General features: G+C 38.4%; 1 protein-coding gene across 1 annotated transcript in view; it reads right to left on the bottom strand.

The window, feature by feature from the left end:
- LOC112560739 (gamma-aminobutyric acid receptor alpha-like) overlaps positions 1-9,090 on the bottom strand; it is a 41,090-nt gene extending 32,000 nt beyond the window's left edge. The window contains exon 1 of the mRNA XM_025232766.1: positions 8,824-9,090. Coding sequence (XP_025088551.1) covers positions 8,824-8,870 — 47 coding nt within the window. The 5' untranslated portion in view covers positions 8,871-9,090. The remainder of the gene's footprint in view (positions 1-8,823) is intronic.
- Between the last annotated feature and the right edge of the window lie 3,357 nt (positions 9,091-12,447).

Genomic DNA, 12,447 nt, shown 5'->3' with positions numbered 1-12,447 from the left:
ACAAGACTGAAGTGTCCTCCATTCCCCAGAAGACGAGCAATACGAGGTTACTCAGCTCTGAGACCCAAAGAGTTAATGGACGTAGGCAAGACTAGAATTCAATTCTAGACGCTCAAGTGCCAAGGAAGTCCCTGGTCAAACTGTGCACCTCCCCCTTGATTACCCAATTTACGGTTTTATCATTCTCCAGGCTGAAGAAGAGAGGCAATTAGATCAGAGGGCAAAGAAAAAAGTGGAGAAAAATTGTGTGAAGTGGCAAAGGGTAGAGTCAAACCTCCAAGGATAAAGAAGATCACTGTCCTGGGCGGAAGAAGACAAAACTTTCTCAGCAGCAGTTTTTTGGACTACAGACTCGTTAAAAAACGCGCAAGACGAAAGAAAATGCAAAAAAGGGAGAATAGAACATTTTGCCGGGTCGATATAGAATTTTTTACAAGCAGTGCACTGTAATAAAAATTATATACATTTTTCATTTTGTTTCTTTTTTTATTTTCTATTTCCGTTTATTAAGTTTCCTTTAAAATTTGAAAATTAAAACGTTTTCACATGCAGTATAATTAAAAAGTCAATAACAACATTGTAACAATTCAGTATTATTCAATTATGTACCTCATAAATATGTGTAAACAAACGCGTGTTGTTCTTCATCTTCCCTCGAGGGTAATTTGGAAAAAAAACATAATCCTTTGATCCTACTGTGGTACCATAGGTTTCTGTGATCCCGTCACTCTATGGCTCATGGTTTATTTTTTAACTTTCCTGATCAGTGACCCTTCCACGTATGCTAATCATATTCGTAATTTTAGTGTCTTTTTGCTTATTTTTTTATTTATGTTTTCTTTCAGTTTGAGATCAAATGGACCCTGTGGTACCCTTCGCGTTATGTAGGTTTATTCTCTTTTTTCAAGGCTCACGTTTGTTATTTTTAGTGAGAATGTTACAATCATTAGACAACATAAAAATACAAACGACAAAAATTCTTGAAGGACAAGAAAACTTTATTTATTTGTGGTGAGTGCAATAAGTTTATCTGCAAGATCACATAAATGGCTGTGCAACCAGTGCCATCAGTAAAAGGTAGGAATATAGGAATACAGTGATATGAAATAATTAAAAGCTCACACACGCAGCGTTGTGCAATATTATTTTGTATTTTATAATGCAATGCTGTTTAATATTATCTGCAAAATATTGTTTATATTCTTGTGATATAGTATGTTTTATGAGAGTGGGCCAAACTGACCCCATAGTTCTCACAACTTAACTTTTTTAATGGCACCAGAGTAAGATTAAGAATAACAAAGGAGACATACAGTAGTATAACTACATCACCAAATTAATCTTATATAAATATAATCAAACTAAAAATTATTCTACAATAAACACGATGAAGAGAAATATTCATCCTGAAAGAAAATACATTTTGTTTGACCCTAGAGTAAAGCATTTTAAAAGAGGTAATTTTTTTTACAATTATAAAAAATAGAATGCAAATCATAAAACCTTATGCATGAAAGGAAATACGTAGTTATATGTAACATTATTAAAGAGATTCGCTTCTGTTGATTTTTATCGCCTTTAGAAGGAGCGGTCAAAAAAATTGATCTGTAAATCGAGAAACACTGCAGGTTTGATTCCACTACGAGAGGGTGGAAGGACAACTGACTTAACATTTATAATTACTTGACATATACCTCAAAGAAAGAAAGAAATAAGGAAAGAAAGAAATGAAGGAAGAAAGAAGTGCACGCCAGGCTGTTGTTCCCTGTTAATGTCTTCCTTTTTTCTCTTCACCCCCACAAAAAGAAGCAACAAGAGATCAGATAGAAAATGTAAAACAGATTGGAGGACACCATCACTCTTTGATGCGCGCCATCTGAAATGCCGGTAGAATCTTTTTTTAATAGGATTGGAAAATTTTTTATAGGTCTGTATCACTCATTGCAAAATATTGCTATTGAGTTAGTCTCCCATCAGTGATTTTCAGTGATTTTGTTTTTATTTTAGGAGAGGACCTGTCTGTACAGCAAAAAACCTTCTGCAACGCTAATAATCAGCGAAACATGGGGAAGACTAGGAAAAAGTTGATTGAAAACCAAATTTAATCATATAAGTTAATTCTTTGAAAACGCTGTGCAGCACAGCCATGGCATTTACTATTTCGAAAATGTCGAACTTTGATTCAATTAAAGTGCGTATGTTCAGTTGAGAGTGATGATGATTGTTGAGTGCTACTGGGAAATCGCAAGAGTGCAAAGCACGTGAACGCAGTGAACTACAAAGACGACCAGTAGTTTATCAAAATTTCAAGACGCGAACTTATCAAAGATTCAAGATGCTCAGCATTTGAATTCCTCTCAAAATTTCAAGACATGCCTCTACCAGACCAGCTTACATCGTTGACTGAATAAATGTTGAATAGGAAATCAGAAGCATCAGCATAAATGCTCGTGAAAAGAAGTTATCAGGTACGGAGAAATAAATCAAGTCCTAGCTTCAACTCGACTTTTCCCAATTTAAAAGTTGTTATTTTTTTAAACTAAATGAGATGATAGCACACTCTGTTAAAAAATATAAACAGGTTTTGGACACTAGCAATAATCTATGGTCGACGCTGACTATATCCACAGATACATGTTATTACTGGCTCGGCGAGGAGAGAAATATTCCAACTCCACAAACAATACTTTCCAGCCAGATTTAAGGCGAGAAGACAAATTGGCACCGCAGGATGTCCAAACGGGTATTATCGGAAAATGTAACTGTCCCGACAAGTTTAAATTTGCGACAGCGACCAGGTTCACAAACGACCTAAGAAAGCAAAGTTTTTCCAGCCACGGGTTTCTTGTTGAAGACATTTCTTTAGTGCAATGTACTGAACATGGTTCTCGCACGTTCTTTTGACGACACGGTATGCAAGATTGGCAAAACGAGAAGGTACATAGAGCTCAGACTTGAGGGAAGCCGTATCCTGGCTTGCAGGAGAATATTAAGCGCGTATATCACGCGCGGCCTGAGGACCGTGATAGGCTGGGGGGACAGGCTCCGTGTCCTGGCGTGCGGCAATAATGAAAAATTTCCGGCGAGGACCAGGCGAGAGCTGAAGTCCCCGATGAATTACGTCGGTAGATTCTGCAACGGCACCTCGTAAGGGGTCTACTTTCTTTTATGCCATTGACAAAAGTTAAGACACCTTCATGCGAGACGTTTCAGTCTGCCTTGCGCTAGTTTTATCTTTAAGCCTGTCGAAACTTCTTTAAAATTCATGTTATTGTGCGAGACATGCTCGGCATGAGTGAAAACTTGTGGGAATATCTATTCCCTGAAAACTGCCAAACATGATCAGGAAGCGAAATGTTTAGCTTGCCGCTTTTTGTTTTTCTGCGGGTCTTCATGGGAAGGTCAATCTGCGCTCTCAAACAGCTTTTTCAAATGTCATAGGCTCATGGATTCAGGAAGAACAGACTATGGAAAGAAGACAATAGAGAAATAAGCTCTGAAGTTCAGCATATACGCTGTATCAAGACTCAAACAATGTGAGCTTTATTAACCATTTCAGACAGCTTTCTACATCACTTCGTACTGGTTGGGTCTTTTTTTTCTAACCTAACCCTTTCAGCGACTCTCTAGAGCGGAAATTATGTAGGAAACCTAGTAGCCATACTTTCATCTCCACTAATGGACTCTAGCCCGCATTTTGGTGAGCAATATTCTAATAGGTAAGAGCCGACAGCAGTATGAAAACCTGGCCACGACCTCAGAAACATGATACTACAGAATAAAACAACAGAAGTGAAAAGAGAGAGTATAAGCATCATCTACTTGATGATCATATAAATTTTAACATCATGTTGGACCTCCAACCTTCCTCCCTCCCCCTCTACCCCACTGATCCAATATATTAGCACACTTCAAGAAGTTGAACGGTCATGATGATGATGATGATGATGATATGATGATGATGATGATGATGATGATGATGATGATGATGACGACGACGACGACAACGACAATAAAAGTATCTTTATGTATCTATATTTATACAGAGGAAAAAAGGAAAAGAGCGAAATAAAAATATTGATGAAAGGAGCGAACTAAAAAATGCAGGATGTGGCGAAGAAAATGAAGGTTTTAAAATTCGTATTGAATATGCATTGAATCATTTTGTGAAATAAATTTCTTATTCCGTATTCGAAATTAGTTTAAAAGGCTTTGAACATGCGCTAACCCGAAGACACATCGACAGACAGAGTTCGCAAACCGAGAGTGACAGGAGATTTGTCTCGGTCGTGCAACTAATGGTGACTTGCCGAGTCCCTGATAAATAGAATCAGGTTTCTAGATTATCTCTTCCTGCCAGGCTGTAGGCAGCTGATCCTTAAATCTCCTTATGTGTCTCCACTAAAAGGAACTCTCTATTTCTTCCTGTTTCCACACTGAGAAAAAGCAATGTTTTATTTCATGTTGCTATTTGGAAACACTATATTTTTCTGTAACTTTCTTTTGGACATTAGATACTGGATTCTCAAAGTGCCTGAAGACTATAAGTTTATTTCGATTGGTGACGGACGCAAAGTAATAAGTAATCGCGATGTACATGCTAACGATTAGGAAAGGAGTTACCTTTATAGATAGGACTGTCAATGGCAGCTGACAGGAATCGTAGTGATCTTTATTTTTCATATAGTTTTTTCTCAGAGAGTACAACAAAAGTACAAAATTGTCAAGAGAATGAATGGATAAAGCTGTTCAAAAGTTTACTTATCTCTCAAATAAAAATCTTGAAAACATCCTGTTGATCCGTATTTAAATAAAAACTGTTTCATACATCCAGTCTAATAATAATGAGCAGCAACAAGATTACAATGCAAACAAAAAAAATGATTTTTTTGTTCTGTTACTTTTCAGAAAGGTTACAATAAAGTAATTAAAAGCTACAAGGAAAATACAGATGTTAATTTGAAACACATGAAGATTATAACATCTTTTTTACCCCCTTTTCTGTGCAAAAAATAAATTTAATGATTCTTCCATAGCATCTCTGTGTGTTTGAACGAGAAAATGAGGAACGTCCATGGCTTCTTCAAACAGGGAGACCACTACAAAAAACTCATGCATCACTGTGTCCATGATCGCAGAAGATTGACCACCGTCCTGAAGAAATGTTGACCAAAACAAACTGAGAAAACAGAACGGGACAGGCCGCGTCCACCACAGCCCTGAAACTAATCATGCCTTCAATCGATATCCACAGTATCTGACTTCATCCAGCAGGGACGTGTATATATGTAATTTTAGCAATATGTAAACACAAATCTCGCCAGCGTTCAGGTCACGCGAGGTCTCGCGATAGCCACGTCAAAGCGCAATGCATGCCGGTAGAACGATTACGAAGTATTTAAGGCGCGTGCCCCGATGCGACCTGGGAAGGATCCAAGAAGGGCTTAAGTTAATGAAAGTGGGGTTTGCAGGGTCTTCCAGTCACGAGCGCTCTTTTCCCGCTTGCATCGCATGGCAATCACTTAAAGGGTAGCTGCCGGGTCTCGTGTACGATTGTCAGACAAGTTCTGAATGCACACAGGCACCAGACATGTCACAGGCTGTAGGCACTTTGCTATGTAAACTGTAAACATTTAATTTTCATATATAGAAAACAATTTTCTTCATCAGGGTACCCTAGTTTTAACTAGTGTAGTTAATGAAACATTGAACATTAACAGAAGCAGCATTTCGAGATCAAATTTTAGTTTCGTGACATTTTAAAAGCTAAAGTTTTGAAATTAAAATAAAATTATCACAACGCCTACATTCGATAGAGTATAATTTTTATTAGTGACACTAACTTTTAGTTTTCAAGATACATAAGAGTAAACTGTATTTTAAACAGAAAAGTCATCACAGTCATTATAAAAGCTAAAAAAATTGAAATAAATATTTATCTCGGAAGTATAAGTTGTGTTCATTATTCTTTTCACTATTCGAAGTTCTGTGAAAAACACTTTGTATGGGCTACATATCATGATCTAGGCATCCTACTGAAAAAAAAAACCGAAAAGAGAAAAGTCATAGATTAAGAGCGAGAGAGAGAGAGATCGTCAACACACATACATTACCATGGATACAGACTCCAATCCCCAGCCAACCCCTCTGAGATGGCCCCTACATTTCTTAGAAACACATTTCCTCCCGGACAATCAGGAAAGGCGTTAACAACCCCTCTTAAATAACTCAAAGCGTTTCTGTTTTGTGCACTCCTAAGTCCACTCCTTTGAAATTTCCTTAAGCGAGTTCAAGAGGACTTAGCAAGGATGGCTGGTAGCTGATGAACTGTTTGCTTCGTTTTACGACAGCAATTTTGCATGAGGCAATACATCACTGCTTCAGTAGTTTGGACTCTTAAAAAATAAGGTGGTCGTAATGGCTGATTCGTGCGGCTGAGCTGCGGCCGCTACTTAGGGCAAACACGGGCATGGCGACAGGCTGACAAAAGCACGGCCATTGCAACTGGCTTTGATGTATAGTTTTATCGGGGTTATCACGGGAGCAGGTTGTTTCGTGAAAAGTGAAATTAACCTCCTGCAGATATTTTTTTTCATCCTTAGCTCATTTTAGTTTTTGTTGTCAATGTGTACAACACCTTGTCTTCATCACTCTGTTTTTAGCGCGCGTACACACACACACACAGGATACGCACACATACACATACATATACACTCTCCCTCTCTCACGATCTGAACCGCATAAAAATTAAGTAAACGTGCATTCAAATGCAAGAACGCATTCACACAAAAATAGATAATTAGACTGATAGATTAATAGATTGATTGAAACTTTTAAAAATTGATATTGATAAATAGAATGAGAGATAGATTGAAAGAGCGATAAATAAATTAATGGATAAATAGGTGATCGAGAGATAACTAGACTGATAGATAACTAAACTGAAAGATAAATAGAGAGACCAATCATATTTGCTTAAATAAACAAATTTAACGCAAATCTACTCATTCAAAATGTGCGGATATATATATACAAATGTTACAGGATTTTTATCCCTATGGAAAAAGAAGTATTCGTAACCCATAGGTTTAATTTTTTTTAATTCAAAGTATCTAAGCTAAAGAATGTTTAGATGCTCCGATTTGTGTATAGCATTTTTCTGAGTGGAGGACTATAGATAAAAGCTCTTTATGCTCTTTATACGAACTATAAGAAAGTTATTAGTACTTTCATGGCAATATTTGTGAAACTGTTTTAAGTCCTTTGCTCACTATCCATCAGTCAGGTAATCGTTTATTCTATGCAATCATAAATTATGAGTAGCCAGCGCATGCACACACACACACACGCGCACCCATGCAAACACGGAGAGAGAGAGAGAAGCAGTGGGTGGCTGCCATGGCTCAGTGAGTTCTGAAGTCACTCTGGTACATCATTACACTTTTGCTCGCACCACTTAGCGACGAGGTTAACGTTGTATTTCCGGGTGATGAACTGTTTCAGGCAAACAAAAATCGTTAGCTGGTATCCAGACCCCTCCCTCAACGGACAGCATCGTTCTTGTGGGTGTTATAAACATCATAATTCATTTGTTAAACATTTCATTTTGTTACTTGTGTTTTTGTGGTACTCTATCTTTTACAGACAAAACTTTGAGCTTTTGTTGCAAACTGATGCAAATATTATCACTAAACCCTCTTATTTCACCTTCTTCAAAGTGGATATCTACAGATTACTATTATTAAAACATGTTACTTAGCTGACTATAATCATGTTAAAATTACTAAATTATATATCAGAATAAAATACCTAAGATCATAATGTTTCTTTTTATGTACTCATCAAAGTAAATATAATATATACATATATTATATGTGTGTGCTTCATCAGATTGCATATTGTGTTTATAAGGCACACATTATGATCATAAAATCCAAAATCAAGTGAAAATACTTAGTTAACTATGGTTACTAACACATCTGTGACTTGTAATCATCGAGATTATTCTAACAGAGTTAAGTGGATGGCCGAGAACACAAGTTCTTTTTCAATCGTGGACATTAAAATAGCTAAATATAACCTTAATGTTGTCTGGATACGTTAATTATAATTATATATAGACTAATTATGAGAATCGTGTCCTGCAAAAGAAAGAGTTAAACAACAAGAAATGCAACATTATGGCAGAAAGAGACAGAAGGAAAGAGAAAAAGCAAAATGAAACAATGAAACAATGAAACGAAGAGATGAAAGAAACAAGAATATAAATAACAAAAAACACACACAAGAGAGAGAGAGACAAAGACAAAGAGAAAGACAAAGAGAAAATATACCAGGTCTGTAAGCTTAACAATTTTTAATTATCATTGATTAGGGAAAATGGTTGCTGCTGCGACGCGCATCTAGTTACTAATGAGGCATAGGCATTGACAGAGCAAACTAGCTTTGCCCTAAACGAAGAAAGCCGTAAGACAAACAAAAACATAGACTTGCGAACAAACATGCAGGCAGGTAAACATAGAGACAGGCACACATAGATCACTTGTGACGGCTACGCGTCCTTCTTATTCTTCACGAACCGCGAAGTAGTAACTTCACATTTAAGTTTATGAGAATAAAAAAATCTGGTGCGCACACACACCAACCCACCCACGCACACCCACGCACGCATGAAAAGACGAGCTTCAAACAAACAACCTTTAACAAACCAATACCTGATCCAACTAATTTCTAATATTTTACCACAAGATGGAGTGTGAACTTTCATTTCTTTTTGAAACAGCTCCCTTCTTTACAAAAAATTAAAAGAAACTTTTGTCTTACCTGAGCAGAATGCTAAAGGCCATCATGAGACAGACGTGGTCAGCCATGCTTGAAGCGGCCCCTGCGAGGCGGACGACGCTAGAACTAAGTGCCACGTCCTTCTCTCTCTCTCGCTGGTGGCGCTTACACGTCTGGCTGTACCGCTACCCTCCGCGCCAGCGCGGCTCGCGGTGGCCAGTAACGTGGCTCCCGTACCACTACGTCCTCCCTCGCCCAGAGCTTTTCTCTGGCAACAACCAGGGCTTACTTCCCTCTATTACGCTCGGCTGGCCTCGGCCTTCGCTCGGTTCCGCGTCTTGGGAGGAAGATGCCTTGTGTGGGAAGCAAGCACTTGGTCGATGACTAAAGGCGCTTCTCGAACATCGTCCTTCTCCCTTCTGGCTCCGGAAGCTGTCCTTTTTGACATACTCTTCTAATGTTTAGTTACCCTATCCTTTGTTTTACAAGCAGTCGTGGATGGTTCCCCCGCTTGTCCATTGACCGAAACTCGATGGAAACGAGAAAGGGGCCTTAGGTGGCTTCAAAGAAAATTGAGCCTTGTTCTACGCGGGGTGGGCAGTGGAGAGAGTTGACATTTTTAACAAACGGGAATGAAAAGTTAACAGAACCAGCAAATAGGGCTTCGCGGGTTTCGTGTTCCAGACGGAACTACTGGTCACTAAGGACGACAAGAAATAGCAATGAGGATTGCAGAGAGCGACAGAGTGGGTGATAGTGAGGCACGCATGCGGACCTGCATAATACTTAATTTTAAATAACAATTAATGATCATTTGGCAAAATATAGTTAATGAGCTTTGACTTGTTACATGAGAAGGAAGAGTGTGGTGGGCAGGAAAATCTAGAGAAAGAGGAAGAATATGAAGTAAAAATATAAAACAGTTAGCTATAGGGTATAAACCACTTCCTTAATAATTAACTACTGACGAAAACTTTGTTCTTCTCGACGGTAAAAAATAATTGTAGTTGCTCGTAATTTTATGTCTATCACTCAATCGATTTCAAAGCAAGTAGTCAACATTAAACTGTTTTAATTATTGTTTATTGCTAAGATGATTTATTTTAATAGTTATTATTGATAATGTGCTTCAGTAACAACGCACAACTGGTATATAAATGATGCTAGCAAGAGGGTATATAATAAGAGCAAGAAGAACTTTGCAAAGAAGGGGTAAGGGAGTGGCAGAAGAAGGAGAAGCAAGGAGGCACAGAAAGAAAGAGAGAAAGAAAAAGAAAGATAGAGAGCAGAGGAGAGAGAGAGAGTGGAACAGAGCAAGGCAGATAAAATGAAGATGAGAGAGATCGACGATCAAAGAGACAGAGAGGAGTACGGGGTGGAGGAGAGCGTTGGGAGGGGGTATGAGAGTCTGCCACATTAGGAGCGGCTGAACCGTTGAGTGTGGAAAGAAAGCGCAGGAAAAAATCAAGCTGGGTTTTGATCCATGACTTCTTCTTTAAAGAACAAGGTTCCCAGAGGGCTGTACCATCGTTACTGAGTCAATATTCGTACCGCATTTCCTTGAAGGGCTGATATTTTTCTGTCACTTCTGACAACATTAATGCATCTCGGCCTTATGAGGTATAGAAAGCTGGGGAAAGGAAAAAATCCACTTGCGCAACTAATCACAGCAAACGGCCTAAGCTCAGACTAAGTGCAACTTGGCATGAAGTCTGCAACACCCTGGGAGCGTGAGTCAACATATTTTTGTCTAAAGCTGACCTACCTTTACACTTACATTATGAGGCCTGTCGTCTGCTATGCAAACAGGCGCGTCTTACCAACGGTGTGGAGCTCCATACCTCGGCTTTTCATTCTTAATGTTCAGAAAATCTAGCATAGGAACAACAAATCCCACAACAGAATAAAATGTTGTTGCAGACAAGAATAAATAACAGGCCAATATTTAGTTACTAGAAATCTCAATTTTTTCTTGCTTTGAAAATCTTTGTCTTCAGTTTCCAAAGACACGATGAATTTTGAGTTATTTCTCACAAATGGAAAAAAAAAATGCTTTACACTGCACGATATCGGCTAATACTGCTTCATTTTTAATTAAAAATGATAAGAAATTTAAACTTCTAAACTATTGTAACAATGTATATGCTCTGTCAAGAGGCAAGACAAGTTCTCATGTCAGAATCAAATGATTAATAATAATAAAGGCATGTTTTGTATAGCGCATATTAACGCTCGTAAGGAGGTACTCTTGAGACAAGAACGATACAGGTACAACATACGAACGAACGGAAACGCGAAAAACGGTATTAGTAATGATGATGATGATGGAAATTTATACAGCGATTTTCCAATGATTTGCTCAGAGCACTTTATATAAATAATATACAGATTAAATCATCAACAACCATGAACCCATGAGCATTTAACACATCCTCACACCCGATTACAGGGATGATTAATAAAAGACAAATGTAGAAAACGCAAAGAGGAATCAGGTAACAAGAACTAAAAGTGTCATGATTCAGCAGAGGAAGGCGAGTAGGGAACTGGCAGTAAACTGATGTCAGGAGTAATACTCAAGGAAGAGGTGTGTCTTTAGTGGACATTTAAAATATTGAATGGTGGGTATGTAATGTGTATGGAAGAGGAGAGAGTTCCATTGTTTTGCTGCACAGTAACTAAAAATGCTGTCACCATATGTTGTTCTGGTGACAGGAATGTTTCTTTTGCTTTTGTCAGCAACAGAGAAATCATCGTTGTTTTTGATGTAGACAACATGAATGAACAATATATTGCGTACACAAAATATTCCCCCATTAACTTGCGAGAAGCGATTGTTGCTTTTTCTCGGCTGCCGGACTTGCCTAATCGACAAGTCACTGTATAAATGTATAAGTGTATAATAAGTATAAATGTTTGCGTAACTACATGTAGGTAAGTACACATGCACGTACGCATACCTAATCATTCATAGCCTGACATAAATACACATTGTATGCATATATATTCACAGACAGGGCACACACATACAATAAAACTGCATACATCCATATGCATGATCGCATAGTCATAGACGTAGATAAATATTTTCACTTACATACATGAAGACACAAAGGCAAACATACCTACACGTGCATAAACATTCATAAAATGTATAAACGCATACCCATCCACACACATACAACATGCGTGCATATATTTACACACGCATGTGTAAACTGATACATACCTATATATATATGTTTATCTTTCCTTTATTTACATGCACCCGCTACTGCTGGCCGACGACGCTGACAACTGACTTCTGTCCACTTACTTCATCCTCGCTCAAGCCCTGGATCCGCGGAAGGACACAAATAGGACCTGATTGTACGCATAGAATAACATTATATTACCAAAGTCTAGCTGGCCAGCGTCGACGAAGGGGCGCACCAGTCGTGCTTTTCTTTGATTTCTGGCGGCATCAACAACAACCCCGCCGCTTCTCTCTAAATAACCAAAAGTCCAGACTAGTCTGTGCGGGCAATGATGGCTCAAGCCGCACTGTCTCTGAACCGCATTGGTGCCCGACAGCCGAGTACAGCGGTTCGTCTGAAGGGAACATCGTTAGCCTCATTTGCCGGGTTCTCCACGAGTAGAAGACAGTGAAGTCTAGTGAAGGTGTCC

This window comes from Pomacea canaliculata, linkage group LG3 (genome assembly GCF_003073045.1).
Source record: "Pomacea canaliculata isolate SZHN2017 linkage group LG3, ASM307304v1, whole genome shotgun sequence".
NCBI lineage: Eukaryota > Metazoa > Mollusca > Gastropoda > Architaenioglossa > Ampullariidae > Pomacea > Pomacea canaliculata.
This window is presented reverse-complemented; position numbering and strand designations above follow the sequence as displayed.